Source organism: Periplaneta americana, chromosome 8, assembly GCF_040183065.1.
Source record: "Periplaneta americana isolate PAMFEO1 chromosome 8, P.americana_PAMFEO1_priV1, whole genome shotgun sequence".
NCBI lineage: Eukaryota > Metazoa > Arthropoda > Insecta > Blattodea > Blattidae > Periplaneta > Periplaneta americana.
The window spans coordinates 62,760,091-62,779,261 of record NC_091124.1 but is presented as its reverse complement, the minus strand read 5'-3'; the positions used below and the strand labels follow the sequence as shown (position 1 = coordinate 62,779,261).

General features: G+C 34.2%; 1 protein-coding gene across 7 annotated transcripts in view; it reads right to left on the bottom strand.

Annotated features, from left to right (window-relative positions):
* The window catches only part of LOC138704760 (probable Rho GTPase-activating protein CG5521), a 126,087-nt gene that overhangs the window by 20,502 nt on the left and 86,414 nt on the right, over window positions 1-19,171 (bottom strand). For 6 of the 7 annotated variants that reach the window (XM_069832969.1, XM_069832965.1, XM_069832968.1 and 3 more), the window contains 3 exons: window positions 17,888-18,046; window positions 16,108-16,235; window positions 11,743-11,882 (listed from right to left, as the gene is read on the bottom strand). In XM_069832969.1, the coding sequence (XP_069689070.1) occupies window positions 11,743-11,882; window positions 16,108-16,235; window positions 17,888-18,046 (427 nt within the window). Of the gene's footprint in view, window positions 1-5,281; window positions 5,452-11,742; window positions 11,883-16,107; window positions 16,236-17,887; window positions 18,047-19,171 lie in introns of those variants that run through there. The other variant, XM_069832970.1, reaches the window with a different exon arrangement.

Sequence of the window (19,171 nt, the reverse complement as noted above, 5' to 3'; positions counted from 1 at the left end):
CCCTCAGGTGTTCCAACTAACACCCCATATGCATTTCTGGATTCACCCATATGTGCTACATGCCCTGCCCATCTCAAACGTCTGGATTTAATGTTCCTAATTATGTTAGGTGAAGAATATAATGCATGCAGTTGTGCGTTGTGTAACTTTCTCCATTCTCCTGTAACTTCATCCCTCTTAGCCCCAAATATTTTCCTAAGCACCTTATTTTCAAACACCCTTAATCTCTGTTCCTCTCTCAAAGTAAGAATCCAGAATAACCAGTAATATAACTGTTTTATAAATTCTAACTTTCACCTTTTTTGAAAGCAGACCTTCTAGAAGATAGACGAATATAAAAAAATTAGTTCTTGTACTAACTGTAAGGGTGCGAAAATATATTTTGAATACCTGCATTAAGAGACAACAGCGTGTACTTGGGCTACAGCCATGCCGAAGGAGGCTTGCTTATCACCTGGTGACAGGGTAGTTGTCTAGAAAACACGTGGTGGTAACAATGCCATGCTAGGTGCCTAGTGCCAGTGTAACTTTCTTGCTTGTTTGTTCAACAGTGCGAATAGGCCTATGCCTCTTTCAAAACTGACTAGGAAACTACTTATGGAAAATACTTCTTTCAAATATGATTTGCTGTATCGACATGTGCTAGGTGCAAGATGTTCTGTACGATCAACTGCAGAATTATGAGGAAACGTTTCTTGAATACTTACAAATGATTATAAAAATGTTCGACATTCTGCTAACTAAAATTGCAGAAAAAATATAAACACAAACACAGGATACTAATTAGGCCTATAGAGCATGCCGCATGCACATCACCTGAAGAACGACTTGTTGTTACTCTGAGGTAAGTAAAAATCCAATTATTTGTTTTTATGGATTATAATTTAATTTACAAACTTACCACCAGAGTGGCCTGCCTAAAATGACAAAATATACCTAACAATATGTAATAATATTAAACAATAAAAGAAGTACATAAACATGAACTTAGGGAACATATAACAAAAGTATAAATCATTAAAATTATGTGCTCTTGTTATATAAATGTTATTTTAAAATCTGAATAGATTACTTAAGCGCCATAAGGGAAATTTCTTTACAGATTATTGTCGATAAATTAAATCAATCATAAAATTTTTAAAAATGTTTTGTTATAGTTCCCCTGATTCCAATGAATAGGTCCATAATTTCAATTGTCTCCAGATGATAACAATTCCTAAAGAAGTCAAGATGTTGGTTCATAAATTTGCTTCTTCTTGTTGTCTACTTCCAAAGGCTGATCACTGCAGGATCCAATATGTACCCTGTCTTCTTATTTCGGTCAATAGCAATTATGTCTACTCTTCTATTACTCACATTGAAAACGACACAGTACACTGAAAATTGGAGTACGAAAACTGAAATACCTGAAATTCTACAGATATGAAGTTAATGCATGTGGTTACACATCTGATGGCTCGTCCTAATCATGTAGATGTGAAAAACATACTCAACTGGCTGGTGGCTACCCAGAGGAAACAGACAAGTTCGTTCACTTGGACAGTTACTAGACGACCAGTAGCGAAGCGTGACAAAATTTTTGGGTAAGCTGGGCTGAAGACATGGTTCGGGAATAGTCATCTAGGCTGTGCTTTATGTCGCTAAAAGGTAAACTCTCCTGTTTTTAACTAACTAAATTCTAAATTGATCTTGTCCCTTCTTCGAAAATGTTTGAGAAAGCTCAGTTTACCCTGCCTACCCTGAAGCTTCGCCACTGTAGGTGATATACCAGGTTGCAGACCATTTAGTGTGGCCAGTTATGATTGTTCCTGACTGTTCATTTACTTGGATTATTCATCCAGGTGACTACCCAACCACCAGGTGTTAAGCAAGCCTCCTTCGTGTGGTTGGAGCTTTAGAGAAGTTAAGTTGCCATCCTCATAAACATCTATCGAGTGATATAAGCTAATTAACAGCTCCTTTGTTAGACTGGCTCTAAACCCAACTAATTGCTAGTCTCTAACTTCATTTATTTCTATCAAGCAATCACTGAATAAAACTTCAGTTATAGGATTGTACAGAACTGAATCATCTCAGAATCTACTAAACAGATTACTATTATGCCCAGTTGCATTAACATGGCTATCTAGAGTCCTTTCTTGATCGAAAATCAGAAATTGAATTGAGTTATACAACATTGATGTAAAGAAACATAATTCTTTTGTGAATATCTCGAAATTCGTATCATAATTTCTAGTTTTTAGCCACTTATAGTAACATCTATGTGCAATAACTTTTGCAAGATAACCAGCATTAACAGATACGCACATCACTTTCTTTGTACTGCAGGTGTAAAAACAAAATGACGAAAGCTAGAGAGGTGACAGGAAGTCAATTCGTAACACAATGAGTTCGTTTTAGTACTGTTCACGTCACAGCTTTGTACTTCTGGAAGGATTACAGACCACTTTTGTGAAAAGTAGGGTGAAATGACCAACTACTCTTTCATTTCAAAACATACATTTACTTTACTCTACAAGCTTAACTTTTATGAACTGAATCTGTAGTCTGTTTGTTGGTAAAGCTACATCAGTGTGCTGTATACTTGACCCTCCCCTCCAGCTATTGCACTTTCTTCTACTCAGATCTCAACACACAGAGATCAAGAGCTGATAGGCAACCAGCAGATGCCACCTCTATGGCTCAAGTGCTATTGTGATGACCTTCCATCCAGGCAGCCCGGGTTCGATCATCAGCCAGGTCGTGATGGAATTTGTGATGGACAAAGCAGACGATGCAGAGGGTTTTCTCCCAGATACTCCCGTTTCTCTCTATCATTCCACCAACACTGTTCACCTTCCCCTCATTTCATCTATCATCCTCAATAGTAAAAATAGGCTGGGGTGAAGTCTTGGGGATAGTACGGGTTTCTGTTGCTGATATAGGGAGAGCTTGAGGCTCCGGGCCTCTGGGGCTTATCAGACTACTAGTATGCAAACGAAACCTGGCTCTATCAGGGGCTGAGCAGGACAGTCTACCTGTTAGCCAACGATGACAGGAAGGGCTTGGGGCTCCGAGCCCCTGCAGCTTATCAGGCTACTCATCCGCAAAACAGGACCTGGCTCTAACAGGGGCTGAGGCAGGATGGCCCACCTGTCAGCGTCGGGTTCACGAATGTCACCCTGGCCACCTGTCGGACTTGGACAATCATCGCATATAAGGATGCACAAAGGACCAAACTGTGTATAAGTGTACAGACCCATCCCTGGTCCAATCCTCGTAGCAATCAGCAGATACTTGTACTATATTTTTGTTATATGCTTATTAAATTATTACGGACATTAATTTGTCCATCATTATTATCTGAGTGCCTCTTATTTTGAAGGCCTTCGTGCTGTGTTTAGTCCACTACTGATATTACAACAAAAAACACCTGGGAAAATATTAGATGTATGGGACCAGTGCCCACCCAGCAATATAATGAATTTGGGGAGCTTCACTTTTGCTGGGGCATTTGGGTCTGAGACCAGCATTTGGTTGTTGGACTTGGTCCTTCATGGTTTGTTGCACTAGATATTATTATAGTAACATAACAGAAACATCTCGACATGACTCAAAGGCAGGGCTATCTAAGTAGTTCATTTTAATGTGTGTGTTCTGTTAATTGAAATCTGTACTTGCTTACTATCACATCACAAGAGTAACTTGCTTGCCTGCCATGCACACTCAAATAATGGTCGACTAATACAATATTAAGAGAAACCCTGAAAACCAAATGAAAAGTACTTACTGGTTAATTTTAAATTTATAGCCAATTTACTCTAAAAATCATCATCCTTCTAAAGAAGTAACTAAAATTATGGGATAGGTGGTTCAGATCGCTAAAGGACTATCATTCTGTTGAGTGGAATTCTTTCAATAAAAAAAGTATTGTAAGGCATCATTTTTAAAGATGTCATTTCTTAATACTATTTTTTTTTCTTTTAACTGTTGGTGGTTGTTTAACGCAGATTTCCCTTTATTTACAAAGTTTAGAATGCTATATTACTCTGAAATACTGACCTGGAAGACTTAAACAAAAAAAAGCATTTGCATTGAAATTATTGTGTTCACAAACTTAACACCTTCAACAAACAGCCCTCACATAAATACAAAACATAATAAAAACAATAATGATTCAAGCATTCATCAAGAATTACTTAATAAACATAAAATAGGTAGATATGTATGTTTACAACAAGTTTAAACAGGTCCAGATATTTTGGAGGAAATGTAGTTAATGAGGCCATATAACTTTAGTGACCATAAAGTTCTATACTGTAATGCTCACATACTTAGGTTCTTAACATGTGCAGTCCTTACAATTATGCTTTCAATTCAGAAAAGGCTCAGGCAATATTATTTTAATCATATATACAGGACGTGAAAGTCTGTGCATAAATATTAACATATTCAAAATGATATCATTTATCATTTTTATCGAAGGAAACACCACTAATCACCAAAAATAAATGAATGTTTGTGACTTCTTAATATTACATAAGTCGTCAGATTATTGTATGTTGTTACTGCACTGTTCTGATTAAAACTGAGATAATAGTAGTCTATTAGTGTAAAAATGTTAACAACATTTTTATTTTGATACAAAAAATAAAAGTGATACTTCTCACTTTTAGTGTAAATTTACATATTTCTTTTAATTTTAGTGTAAATTTACACATTTCTTTTAATTTTGAATAAAGTGTTTGTATGTTTGATTGTTATTGTTAACCAAATTACATGAAATCCACAGAGACAACTAACTGTGATTTCATTTTTGCAGCGGTTTTGATTCTCAGCTATCATTTAGGAAAACAGGACATGTAGGTGGAGATATATATATATATATATTTTTTTTTTAGAAAATATACAGATTTTCGTATTTTTTACCTTCACCAGTTACATCATCTTCAAAATTCGTAGGTACGCAATGAGAATTTGGATTATTATATTAATATATTATAAAATCCGACAATTAACTTGATTTATTTTTTACAATATACCGTATATGACGTTCTTCCTCTCTCTCATTTTTAGCTTATTTTCTTAACACTGTTTACTTTCCTCGATTTCATCTTAGCTGTAATAATATACTAATGAAAATGTAACTTATCGTTCCTTCATTCCCTCTTTTCATCCAGCTGCATCTCCCTCCAGTTACATTTCAGGTGGCAATGTTTAGTATATCAAGCATGTCATGCGATTTCATTCTTCTCAGTTTGCCCGAATCAGACTCCACGTAATCCATCCTGCTCTAGTTCACTTCTGAAGGTTATTTTCTTTTCAAAGGTACCAGTGTTCAATATACTGCCATCTTTGAAGGTTATGTTCCTGCTCTTGGTACAGTAACTCCAACGACAGCATTGTCTCTTCTGGCCCTCTATGGCTGCTCAAGACTTCTGTTTCAGCTGCCCACTGTGGGCTTAATGGATCCTAATGTTGGAACAACGATTTTCAAAATCAGTGACGACATGTCACATATTCAGTAATGCAAAAAGTGTTGTTCAAAGTAAAAACAAACGACTAAATAAACAATAATAAATATGAATGAATGAAATAAAAATACATAAATCTCTAATGAATGACGAATCTGGAATATTTTCTCCTTACTATATATTTACACAATAACACCAGCTTTAAGTGTGTATATATATATATATATATATATATATATATATATATATATGCATAAAATCATAATGTCTTCATTAAAACTTCTAATATAAATGTTACAAAATAATTAATTATATATGGGTTTACGGAGGACACCTGATAAACCAATAACACTGTATAGTACATCTGCTGGGAATGTGGTATTTCCCAATTGCATTAAAAACAGAATCCAAGTACAACAATTTCCAAACCACATTATCAGTTAGCTACTACAGAACTAATTATGCTCTCACTTAGACGTAAAGCTTTCGTTTGCAAATATTAGGTAAATATTTTCACATATTCTATCATTAAAAACCGCTACTCAAAACTGTAAAGCTCTGAGAACATTACTGCTTACATTCCAAATTTTGGGATTACAGTATTTCGTATGTCAGAAAAATGAAAAAGAAAATAATTCTTCTAGTCAATTCTAAGTAAATGTTGTTTTGTTCCATCAACTGTCTAAAATTTTGGTTAAAATTAAACTGCATATTGAATATCAGCAACAGATAGAGGAAGAAGAAAGATGTAGTATGCATATCAAGGACTATAAAGTGATGTTTTGTAGCGCAATGGTACTTCTCTATGTTCTGCATAAAAATTTGTTTCTATAACAGAACCATGTTCACTAAGGTGTACTCCCAAAAAATGTTCTTCCCACCTATCACCAAGAAACTTCAATAAATGGCAGGGTCTTTTGATATTTCAAGATAGCTATAAGCAAATCCCTTGGTACTACTGTAGGTATATAATTTGCATTACATTTCATTAATTTACACTAAGCAAGCTATCCTTAAATACTCCTGCCAACATCATATTCTCAATTTGGAGTTGGAAAAATGGTAGCTGAAAAAATCAACATCTTGCAACACGTGTTTGTTTTTCCTCTCAAATCAAGAATAGCCATGCAATGAGTAGAGTTTCATAAAAGCAGTTTTATTTTAAGGAAAATTCTTTTTTAAAATAATTATTGCTTATATGCAAGTTTTATATTTCAGATTTAAGATATTAAACACAATAAGAGTGGTATACACAGCATTTTCAATATCAATTTTCAGCTTTTACAATTTATATAGATTTTTAATACACAACTGCAGCCATTGACAAAATGGTGGAATGAAATGTGCCATCAGAAAAAAAAAAAGAACGGAAATTATACACGCATTTATTGGGGGGGGGGGGGGACTGTTAAGACTTCGAGAACAAAACAAGTGTTGCTGCAATTTGATAAAAAATTTGATTTTTTTTTTTTTTTTTCACGTTTTGCAATTCAAAAGTATGTTTTCTTCGGGTTATGGGAAGAGGTATAAAGAAAATTTGTTGTAAAAATTTGACAAAATGAGAACAATTCACGTTATCACATCTCGCAAATTTCCCGGTCCTCTCGCAATGAGGAAATACATGAAAAGTATGCTTGCTGTATTTATTAATCTTTGGATTTAAGTAGTAAGACTATGTTATTTTAAGTAATGTAGAATTGTGTAGATTACAATTGGAGATTATAATAGACTTAAAAGTTGTAAAAAAAAATTGGCATCAGTTCGTAACCTTCTTCATCATCATCATCATCATCATCATCATCATCACCATCATAATCAACAACAACAACAACACTATCACCCCAGATTGATGCAATCAGTTTTCCTAATTGGTTACTTTTTTGACAGAAAGTAAGTATGTGGTTCAAATTTCATCCAACTTTATTTATTTGCGAATATTACGTAACATAAAAAAATTCAAACAATTACTATTTATCAAATAGTCTCCTAGCTTATTGATACACTTATGTCAGCTATCAGGGAGCTTATTTATTCCTTTTTGAAAGAACACCTTTTGTTGGTTATGCAGCCATTTCTGCATGCCTTTCATCACTAGGTAACCAGGAAATTGTAAATTTAATGTTTTGTCTCCTAAATTTTCTTTAGCAGCCCAAACAGGTGACAGATACAGAGAGCTAAATCGGGGCTTTATGGAGGATGTGGCAGCACTTCCCAGCCACATTCATTCTGTAAGGGTATCTAGTGTGTGTTTTGTGCAGTGAGGACATGGGAAGATGATGCATGTATAACCTTTTTGCTGTTAGAATAATCGAAATGTAAACACAAGCATGTGGCTCTAATACCCGTGATTGACTACTAGTCGAAATACTCACACGACGCAGGAAAATATAGATTTGTATTTGAGTGCCATAACTTTGTATTTATTAAAAAAAAATAAATTTTAGCAGGTAAATACAATAAAACATATAACTTGACTCATATGTACAATGTTATGTAAAAGAAAAGGTACTTATATATTTCTTATTTGTCCCGTGCCATGGCGTCGTGGTCTAAGGCATCTGCCTAGGGCCCGCATTACGAAATGTGCCCTGGTTCGATTCCTCATGGGGGAAGGAATTTTCTCATGAAATTTCGGCCAGTGTATGGGACCAGTGCCCACCCAGCATTGTGATGCACTTGGGGAGCTACGATAGGTAGCAAATCCAGTTGCGAATATCAGCTATAACAGCTGGGGGGATCATCGTGCTAACCACATGATACCTCCATTCTGGTTGGATGATCGTCCACCTTTGCTTTGGCATGTGGGCGTGAGGCCAGCAGCTGGCTGGTTGGTCTAGGCCATTCACGGGCTGTAGTGCCACGGATTATTTTATTTATATTTCTTATTTACTAAGAATTTCCCAACGAAGCGGGTGAATACAAAGATACAAAGAGTAATACCAAGGTAGTCTGTTGTTGTAACAAGCTGGCATCACTTGATATTGAGCTTGTTGTCCACGTAAACATGTGGTATTACGGCTTCTGCATCCTCAGTGAGAGAGTATGGTTAAATGCAAGAGGAGAATAAGGCATTAGTTCGACAGCTATTGATCTTAAAAGAAAGTTTAAAATAATTTAATTATGTTGCTGTTGTTGTTTTCTAATGCTAGCCGTTTGACAATAAAGTCATTTGACCTCTTGCACTCCAATATTTTTCAAAGATATTATCATGGTCAGCCACTGAAGCACAGATTTTGAGGTGTTCCGAATCCATTTCTTGGTTTGAGTTGCATAATGGACAGTTAGGGGACTGATATATTCCAATTCTAAGCATGTGTTTGGCCAAACAGTCATGGCATGTTGCCAATCTAAATGCAGCTACAGACGATTTTCGTGGTAGATCGGGAATTAACTGTGGATTATGATGCAGAGAGTTCCATTTTTTCCCTTGAGATTGTATTATCAAATTTTGTTTGTTGAAGTCGAAGTATGTAGATTTAATAAATCTTTTCACCGAGTAATAAGTAGATTTAGTAACAGGTCTGTAAACAGCAGTAATAGTAATTAAGTATAAAGTAATTCTTTCCTAAGCAAACTGATGCTTAGTAGTGAGGTTAGGACTACTTTAACGAATAAAGGGAAATGTTTAACATGAAACAGAATGTACAGGAGTGGGTGGGATCACGCACTGAGAATCGGTGGCGTCAAGCTGTGGCCAACCATGTCTCATTTCAGTCATGTGGTATTGTTTACTGTAGGATTATTCTAACAGCAAAAAGATTATAGACAATTTTTTACGTCTTCTGAAACTTACAGCTTTTTTAAGTTTGTTTCTCAAAAGAATATATGCCGCATTAATTGCTTTTGATCAAAGAGAAAATCGATTAATATTGACCCTTTCACATCTCACAAAGCTTTAGTCATTAACTTTTTCTCAGACGATTTCACTTTAATCCTTGTGAGTGATGGTGGACTTGAATGTTTCATTCCTTGCTAGCAATATTGTAATGCCATATCTAAGTCTCACTGGTTGTTACAATTCTATCCAGAAACTCATGATACTCTTGGCTGTAAAACTGGACACATTAGGAACAAAATTAAATTTGTCTCACTGTGTTTTCTTAAATAGTAATGGCTATAGTTTTCTGAAAAGGAGAAGAGCTGATATTAATCAATCAATTTTCTTTTACATCAAACAACAATGAATGCAGCATACTACAGTCTTCTCTTGAAAGGAAAATTTAAAGATGTTTTAAGATTCAGAAGATGTGGAAAATACTGTCGGAAAGCATAATTTTCCTTCATGACAACACCCTTCTCACTGCAAAAGTCACTAAGATTTCCTTATTGAACTTGGTTGCAAAGTGCTGTTCCACCTTGCACATTGCCTCGATTTCTCCCTATTATGACTATCACATGTTTGAATTGCTAAAGAAAAGCTTTGAAAGTAAAATATCTACAATCCCCTGGTACCTGGTAATGAAAGAAGTGCGGAAATCACTACACTCATTTGTTCATAGTGTTCTGCCTTCCTCTTTGTCTCCTCATATGATCCATATATCTTAATGTCATCTATCATCTGACATCTTCTTCTACCTCGAACTCTTCTCCCATTCACCATTCCTTCCAGTGCATCCTTCAGAAGGTAGTTTTTTTTCAATCAGTGATCCAGCCAATTCCTTTTCCTCTTTCTGATCAGTTTCAGCATCGTTCTTTCTTCATCCACTCTTTCCAACACAGCTTCGTTTCTTATTCTGTCTGTCCACTTCACACGCTCCATACTTCTCCATATCCACATTTCAAATACTTCTAGTCGTTTCTCTTCACTTCGTCATAATGTTCATGTTTCTGCCCCCACACAATGCTACACTTCACACAAAGCACTTCAATAGTCTCTTCCTTAGTTCTTTCTCCAGAGATCCGCAAAAGATGCTCCTTTTTCTATTAAAAGCTTCCTTTGTCATTGCTATTCTCCTTAATGGCTACATAACCAACAATATTGTTTTCCAGAAAAAAATAAAGATCTCTCGTAGTTGGCGGAAGTACATATGAATAAGCTAGGGGACAATTTAAAAAATAATCAAATTTGAATTTTTGTGTAATGTAATGTTCATAAATACGTAAAGTCCAGAATAAATTTGAAGTTCCTAATTATTTCACTGTTATAATACAGTACAGCAATTCTGCATCCTTTTCTGAATGAAAAACAGTTCAATGATTGGAGAAGAATTGAAGCAATCTGACAAAACAGTTCTCAACACCATCTTTTTCCACCACAAATTCAACACTAACGAGAATTTTAATTCTGGCATCTGTTCTTAAAATCTAATGATGAAATCGTTGTGTTAACAATAGATATTTGCATTGTATGAAGAAATAAAATATCTGGAAAAAACTCATTTTTGCATAGCACATAAAGTGATATGAGGTTCCCCGTTTCTCAATTAAATATGATAACTGGATATGCAACATCAATTCTGTACAGATTAAATTGTCCATGTGTTACAATTAATGTGATGGAAAGAGACGAAATGTACTACAGTAGAACCCCGATTATCCGACACCCTATTAACCGACTGACAGATTATCCAACTGTCTTTTGCTCACTCTTTTTTTCCCTTTCCATTTCTTTCTTTCTTTTCTTCTTCTTTTTTTTTTTTTTCTACAGAACATATGAAGTACTACTGTACTTTATATTAGTACGTATTTTTTTCTAGAGAGTGTTATTACAAGCCTTTACACTTCCAGTTTGGTCTACTGTTCTAGTTGCCGTATGTACAACTTCTATATATAGTAAAATGTATTCCATGAGTGTCAAAAGAAAACTTTTGTGATAAGTAACGAAAAATGCATATAATTGAGTGATTTGGGGAAAGAGAAACTGTGGCTCATCTTGCGTCAGAATACGAGACTGTGCACAATTTAATAAAAATTAAGGATAAAGTGTATAGAGTATGTAAATCTACAACATGAGACCTCTACTATTCATATCCTTCCGCTCACAGCCATTACAAGGAGTTTCCTTTTCCTTTATAAACACATCCTTGACAACCGAACTTAAATTAGTGAACTTCTGATCCACTACCTAGCGTGTTAAACACAAGACTATGGAGGAAATTACGAAACTTCAAGAATTATTCACTTCATTTACGAAAATATTTTATGGTACGCATTATCTGATTTTTTTCGATTAATCGTTCAGTCCACCCCCTTCATTACCATGGATAATAGAGGTTCTACTGTACTTCAAAGTTACTTATATACATGCATTAACAGATTTTTAACAAATCATTCGCTAGGGAAGTATTACCTGATGAGCGAGTGGGCCCTGGACAGAAAGGTGACAACGTCTGAACAGGAGAGTAAACCTGCGCTGTGAACTCCTCAAATGTTGTGGAGTCTTTGTGATTGCGAACCACTGTTTCTAAAGACTTTGCACGTTCTTCATAACTGAAAGCAACAAGAAACAAAAGTTATCACTTACTTTCAATTCCATACAGACTGTGTCACAGCAATCAATACATTTGACTGGCTCGGATTTTGATCAAATCCTTTACGTAAGTGTGAAAGAAATGTGTGTTCAGACTTGATACAAAGATATGTAATAACAATTAATATATTGTGACATGAAATTTACAGTGGAAATAAGTTGGCTGCTAGTAATTGGTTTCTAAATGCTTTAAGATGCTATATATAAACAAAGAATTTCTTGGCATCTATTTGGAAAAGAGACCTTAAACTTCCTAGCAGCCTTTCCATAAGTGCTGGTCTTTGAGTTAAAGAAACTTTGAACAAATACTAGAGAGCCTGGAATGAATCGCCAGTTATGAGATAGGCTACATTCCTCATTGAGACCCCATACAAAACTTCAGTAAACCCTTTCTAAAGGGTGATTCACAAGGATTTACCGTCACTTATGGAGCTAATTTCCGAAAACATTCTGAGTAAAAAATGTCACATAAACATATGTCCTAATCTCAATATTTCCAGAGCTACACTAATTTAGAGTTGTTTGTAAAATACCATTATTCTTTAGTTTTAAGGGTAAAAGAATACAGATAAAGAATTAACTATTCAGGATTTACCGTCACTTACAGAGCTTATTTCCGAAGACATTCTGAACAAAAAATGTCATATAAATATGAATCCTAATCTCAATATTTTCAGAGTTAAACTAATTTGACGTTGTGAGTAAACTACCTTTCTTATTTAGTTTTAAGGGTAAAAAATATCACAAATAGGGAATGAAGTATTCAGAAGTATCATTTCTTTAATTAGCTAGTATTTTGAAGCTAAAAATGTGTTGTGAATTCCATAGTTGCTTCGTATAAATTTTTTTTTTCCGATTTTTAACTATAAAATTACATTTTCTTATGCATTTATCACAACAATTGTTACAAATCACGCCACTCTTGTAAATTCTTCAAGACTGTACATTAGGATGCATAACTGAACTGTAAAGAATCAAATTCCAAAAGTCGTATGATTTGTAACAATTTTTGTGATAAGTGCATAAGAATGATGTAATTTTTAGTTAAAAATTGAAAAAGAAAACCTGTACAAAGCAATTAATAACACATTTTTAGCTTCAGAACACTAGCCCATTAAAGAAATGATACTTCTGAATACTTCGTTCTCTATTTGTAATATTTTTTTACCCTTAAAAATAAAGAAGAAAGGTGTGTGGATAAGCTTCAGGGCTTCTACCGCGTTGTCTTGATGTTATTGGCTGACGTTTCGACCGCTGTGTTGTGGCCATCTTCAGAGCAGTTGTTGGATAAGGAAATAGTCTGCCAGCTATTATACTGTATATATAGTAGTCTCGATGGGGGGAGTACTTGCTGTGATAGGTCGTAGGTTCTCATTCTGGCAAAATGTCTTCAGAAATAAGCTCCATAAGTGACGATAAATCCTCGTGAATCACCCTGTATAACTAAACAGAAAGGATACTGACAAATTACTTTAGCTTGAGAAGGGATATCTACAAGTTTTCAGTAAGACTAATAAAGTAAAGCTCCTTTGAATAAATAATGGCAATTATGCTGTATTTTGTGGGATCTTCTGTATTTTGCCTTATTTTATTGTAATCTTCTGCATTTTTCTGGGCTATTTTATTGTAATATCCAATCTTTTGCATTTTTCTGGACTTCTCCTGCATTCTTTGCACTCTGTAAAATAATAATTATTAGGAAGCAGTTTTCTATAATTTTTAATTAGAAGATAATATATATTATTTTATAATTACCAAAGTCCTGTGTAGGCCTACATCAGGTAGGCCTAATTTGGTGGGTTAATGAACTCGTTAAAAGTTGGAAGTTCTTTTCTTGAAATTCATGGGAAAGGAATAAAGTTAAAGGAAATTAATTTTTTATTAAAATGGATCCATATATTCCATAAGATAATGCAGATGTTACAAAACATGAGTTACTGGTATTAATGTTATTTTATGATCTAGTCTATCTGAAGAAAAATGGAATCGAGAATGCTTTCCAAGATATTCAAGGAAATATTGGATTGAACGATGCTACACAACACTTCACATGGGTATAAATAATTTATTTAAGCCTATCTGTGAAACTAGTACCCCTTGCATTTCTTCTTTATACACTTTGATTATAGTATTAAATCTTCATAAACAGCTGACATGTTGAAACTATCGGTTTGACTCTAATGAGCCAGTTCCAATCGAGCTGTTGTTTAAACTAAACGAGTGTTAGAAATTTATGGAGAAAATTGAAGCACATTTAAACTAAATACTAAAGTTGAACGGGTTCAATTTATACCAAATTTATTTTGATTTGAAGAAAATGGCCCTAAATCAACAAACTAAAAATTAAATTTCTGTACTATGTGAGCTTTATCGGAAAATTTTTTATTAAATATGATAGAAGTGACTCAATTGTGATTGGTTGATTAAGGCGATAGTGCAAAATAACAAAAGAAATAGGCCTAATTAAAATTGTTCAGTTGTTGTAATGTGACAGCAATTGCATGTGCTATTTGGAAAGAAATCTGTGTTAAAGTCATATAATATATAACTTAGCTCTTTGTTATGGATGATTACTGGACACATTCAATTTTAGCATGCACACAAATTTACTCAATTTCGATTCAACAAAAATAATAATCACGATGTCCCAGCAAATTCCTTATACTGTCACTTTGTTATATTTATCTCTAGGTAAATTAAATTTAAAAGTCATGTTGAGTTCAGATAAGTTTGTGAAATAATATCATATAAATTAGTTTTTTTATTTTTCAGTCAATCACTTATCATGTTATGATGGCAGAAAAGAATTCTGTTACATCAAGATACAATGTTAATATACGTCACGAATATTTTCGACTTATTTTCAAGTCATCTTCAGGTGATAGTTTTCTAACAAACATACATTTGAACTAGGTGAAAATATTATTTAAACACATTTATAAAACACTAGTAAATAGTCTGACCATGCATACTTTACATAAACTGGTTGAATGGCGTACATAGTCTTAAAATTAAATTGACATACAGATAGAAAGCCTTCCAATGAACATAATTATAATACAATATATTGAGAGGCATGCAGTGTGCCTGAATTATGAAATTAAAAACATTTAAAATTATTATATATAAAACTGAAGACTAGGCTTGTTCTTTATGACTTTCAATGTATTGGAAGACTGTATGAAGTGGATGTAAAAGAAAATTTCGGTCTGTTCGCCGTGGTGAGAGGCATTATGTGAAAGATGTACAGTAGAGGCTTTCAGATGATGTGGCCTTCTCATCTTGGCGTTACATGGTCTACCATGTTTTTAATTTCATAATTCAGGCACACTGCATGCCTCTCAATATATTGTATTATAATTATGTTCATTGGAAGGCTTTCTATCTGTAAAAAAAAAAGGTAAAGGTATCCCCGTAACATGCCATGAAGGCACTTCGGGGGATGGAGGTAGAGCCCCATGCTTTCCATGACCTCTGTATGTCAATTTAATTTTAAGACTATGTACGCCATTCAACCAGTTTATGTAAAGTATGCATGGTCAGACTATTTACTAGTGTTTTATAAATGTGTTTAAATAATATTTTCACCTAGTTCAAATGTATGTTTGTTAGAAAACTATCACCTGAAGATGACTTGAAAATAAGTCGAAAATATTCGTGACGTATATTAACATTGTATCTTGATGTAACAGAATTCTTTTCTGCCATCATAACATGATAAGTGATTGACTGAAAATAAAAAAAACTAATTTATATGATATTTATATGATCTAGGTAAATTGTTCAGTCCCAATGGACAGATGCACAGTAAGTTAATTTACCAGGACAATTCCAAGCTATCCTGAGGTAAAAAAGGGAGGAAGGCAGAGAAGATGAACATAATCATCATGGTCAGAGAAGGATTGAGAAATGGTCAGTAAAATTTGGTTATCTTGTCTGTTAGATATGATGTGGGTGCGTGTGTCTCAAATTCACGACATAGGACCAATGCTTTATTTTAATAATTATGAAGAAAGTCATACTAATGATCTTCAAAGTGCTTAAAATCCATCACCTTCCGTGAGGTCTGAGATTAGGATTCAATTGTAAGTGTAGTAGTCACTTGAATACGGAGGATAGTTATGGGAAACAAGGTTTTTCTAGAGAATAAGAACAGAAACATAACTCCAAGCAATATTCACTCACTAGTTCTGATAGAATGGTAGCATGCGCCTCTTCGCTCGCGACGCACTAATGGCTGATGCCCGCACCAGCCCTGGCAATACTTTATCATCAACAATTGATTCGTTAAACAATGGACCAAAATAAGGAACCTGAAATGAAAGTCATAATTATGTTTTATCTAAGGATTTGTTAAAGCATAATTAACAAGGACTTTTAATACGTGAATATTAAAAAAAAAAAAAAATAGTTTTTTGTTTTTGTATTAAAAAATTACGCAGAGTTTTCTGAATCCAGTGATATATATATATAGTTTATTTATTTGCACTATTTAAATGGGGATGTTCTAACACAATAAAGATCAGCTAAGACATTAAGTTTTTATTTAAATTAAATTTCCCAAAAGTTGCAAGTTTTTTACACATTATTTCATAACTCCACAACCATTAGAGATAGAATGCTGAAATTTTGCACACTGATTTCACATCTATTTATGCAAAAAGTAGACTACAATAATGTCCATATCTTTGAAAATAAAAAAGGCCACAAAATATGATGTAAATTTTAATATATTTTATATAGGACAGTTAAAAAAATTAACTGTATTAAAATTAATAATTTTACATGTCTGAGAGTTGTCCACTTTTTAAAAATAAGTGTTATTACATTCAGTAAAAAAATGAAAGATGTCAGAGAAACCCTAACAATGTTATAGTAATCAAATGATATAACTGCATAATTTGTTTTTTTCATACACTGATAAAACTGGCTTTTAAAAAATTATTAGTAACTTTTTTCATAATTTTATCAGCCATTTAAGTTCTAATAAGTCTTGTTATGGTACATTGTAATTTCTGTTCGTTTGTGAGTTTATTTTCTTGTAAAATTTTAGAAATTTAGAGCTTGCATTTTCTGATATTATTTGTGGTAGCTCATGTACATATACCCTTAAATAGCTATAACTTATACTTACTGGCTTTTTAAGGAACCCGGAGGTTCATTGCCGCCCTCACATAAGCCCGCCATTAGTCCCTATCCTGAGCAAGATTAATCCAGTCTCTACCATCATATCCCACCTCCCTCAAATCCATTTTAATATTATCTTCCCGACCAGCCTCATGGTCTAGTGGTCAGAGCTTCTGGCTATAGTTCATGAGGTCCCGGGTTCGATTCCCGGTTGGAGCATAGGAATTTGTCCTTAAAGGGGATTATTCCTGTGTTCGTCCATGGTCTGGAATTTAGGTTAAGTTTAGATTTAAGACCTCTCCTGGCACTACATTATCATAATCATCCTAACACATCATCGGGGTAATGTAACTCCGCCTTCCAGGCGCCCCAACCTCAGAAGTGGGTTACAATTAAGCCACGGCCAGGAGAGAAAACCAGAAATGTCGAAAAGACAACCTGGTGGCATTGGATAAAAAAAAAAAATATCTTCCCATCTAAGTCTCGGCCTCCCCAAAGATATTTTTCCCTCTGGCCCCCCAACTAACACTTTATATGTTTTTCTGGATTCGCCCATATGTGCTACATGCCCTGCCCATCTCAAACGTCTGGATTTAATGTTCCTAATTATGTCAGGTGAAGAATACGATGTGTTTAGCTCTGCGCTGTGTAACTTTCTCCATTCTCCTGTAACCTCATAGCCCCAAATATTTTCCTAAGAACATTATTCTATAACTGCAACTTAAAACATTTATTACTTTTTACTTTTTAGGCTGAACTTCGTAAGTGAATGGAAACACAGATACGTTTATAAAGCATACACACATGCACACATTTTCTGTAAGTACACAAGTCTTACCTCTGGCTTGCGAGAAACTTGGATTCGGTAGAGTCTATTGGGTAGAGGATAGATTACAATAAGTACGTCACAAAATTCAGTTGGTATGATACCCCGCCTGTAATCTCGAAAGTGTTCCGACCACACTATGTGCACTTCATCATTTCCCAGATGGCGAGTCTGCAACAAACACAAACAGCGTGTCTGCACATCAGATATATTGGTACACAGATACATGTTCTCTGAGCAGACTCACGAATATTAGTATTATTCCATACAACTCTGATGGTCAGACTTTGTGGTTACATCATGACAGTAGATTTCTGCTTATTTTTTTCTTTTTAAAAGATCATCAAAAATGGAGAAATGGTAGGATGGCAGAGAAAACAAAAACATGATGAGACAAGTCATACTAGTAGTGAGGGATCTTAAATGCTGTGGTTCTAAGTCAGTCATCCAATAAATTATGCATTAACAATATTAGGTTTTACGTATCTTCATTAAAATTATTATGAACATGTTTTATCATATCTTTAAAAACAATGAATGAAAAAGGAATGTGTTACTTGCTCTCAAATAAAACTAGTAATTTAATAATGAATCAGCAACAATAATTATTTTAAATTGGGGAGAGAGGGAAGCAAAAGCAAGTTACAGCAGGACTCTCATTTAATGTTTTTCTGGAAAACACAGAATAATTAACCTTAAATGAGGGTTGACATTAAATAGGGGTTCGCTATTTTTGTTAAAAAATTTTCAATACTTTTGCAAAAATTCAATTTATTTGCAAAAAAGCTATAATAAATAAATTATGGATAATAATGTATAAAAAATAAATGGAAAACATTAAGGGAAGGTCTTCTTCTCGCCATTGTGGAAATCTTTGCATTTGTTTTTTTGTTTTTTTTTTTTTTTCAACTTAAATTAATTTTTTCTGCGAGGGAAAGCATTTTCCTTTTCAGGACCATTGTTTTCTAGTGATATGTACTGTAACAGTGGAACAATTTCGTCTCTTTACTGTGCATCTCAGTGATCACAACAAAGTCAAGAAGCGATGATGCTGTAAGCTGTGAATTGTGATGCATGGTTGCTATGTTCATCATTGAACGTGATTGGTTCTTGCAAAGGGAGGAAATTAGCAGATGGAAAAGCCATGCAGCTTTGTGTAGATGTAGGGAAGGAGTGGGATATTCCATTAACATGTGGCGACAAAGCATGAGTGTTCCCAAATCACCAATTTTTCAAAAAATTCTTAATTCATGCATTAAATCGAAATGCATTTATTTTGGCATTAGTTGAAATTTA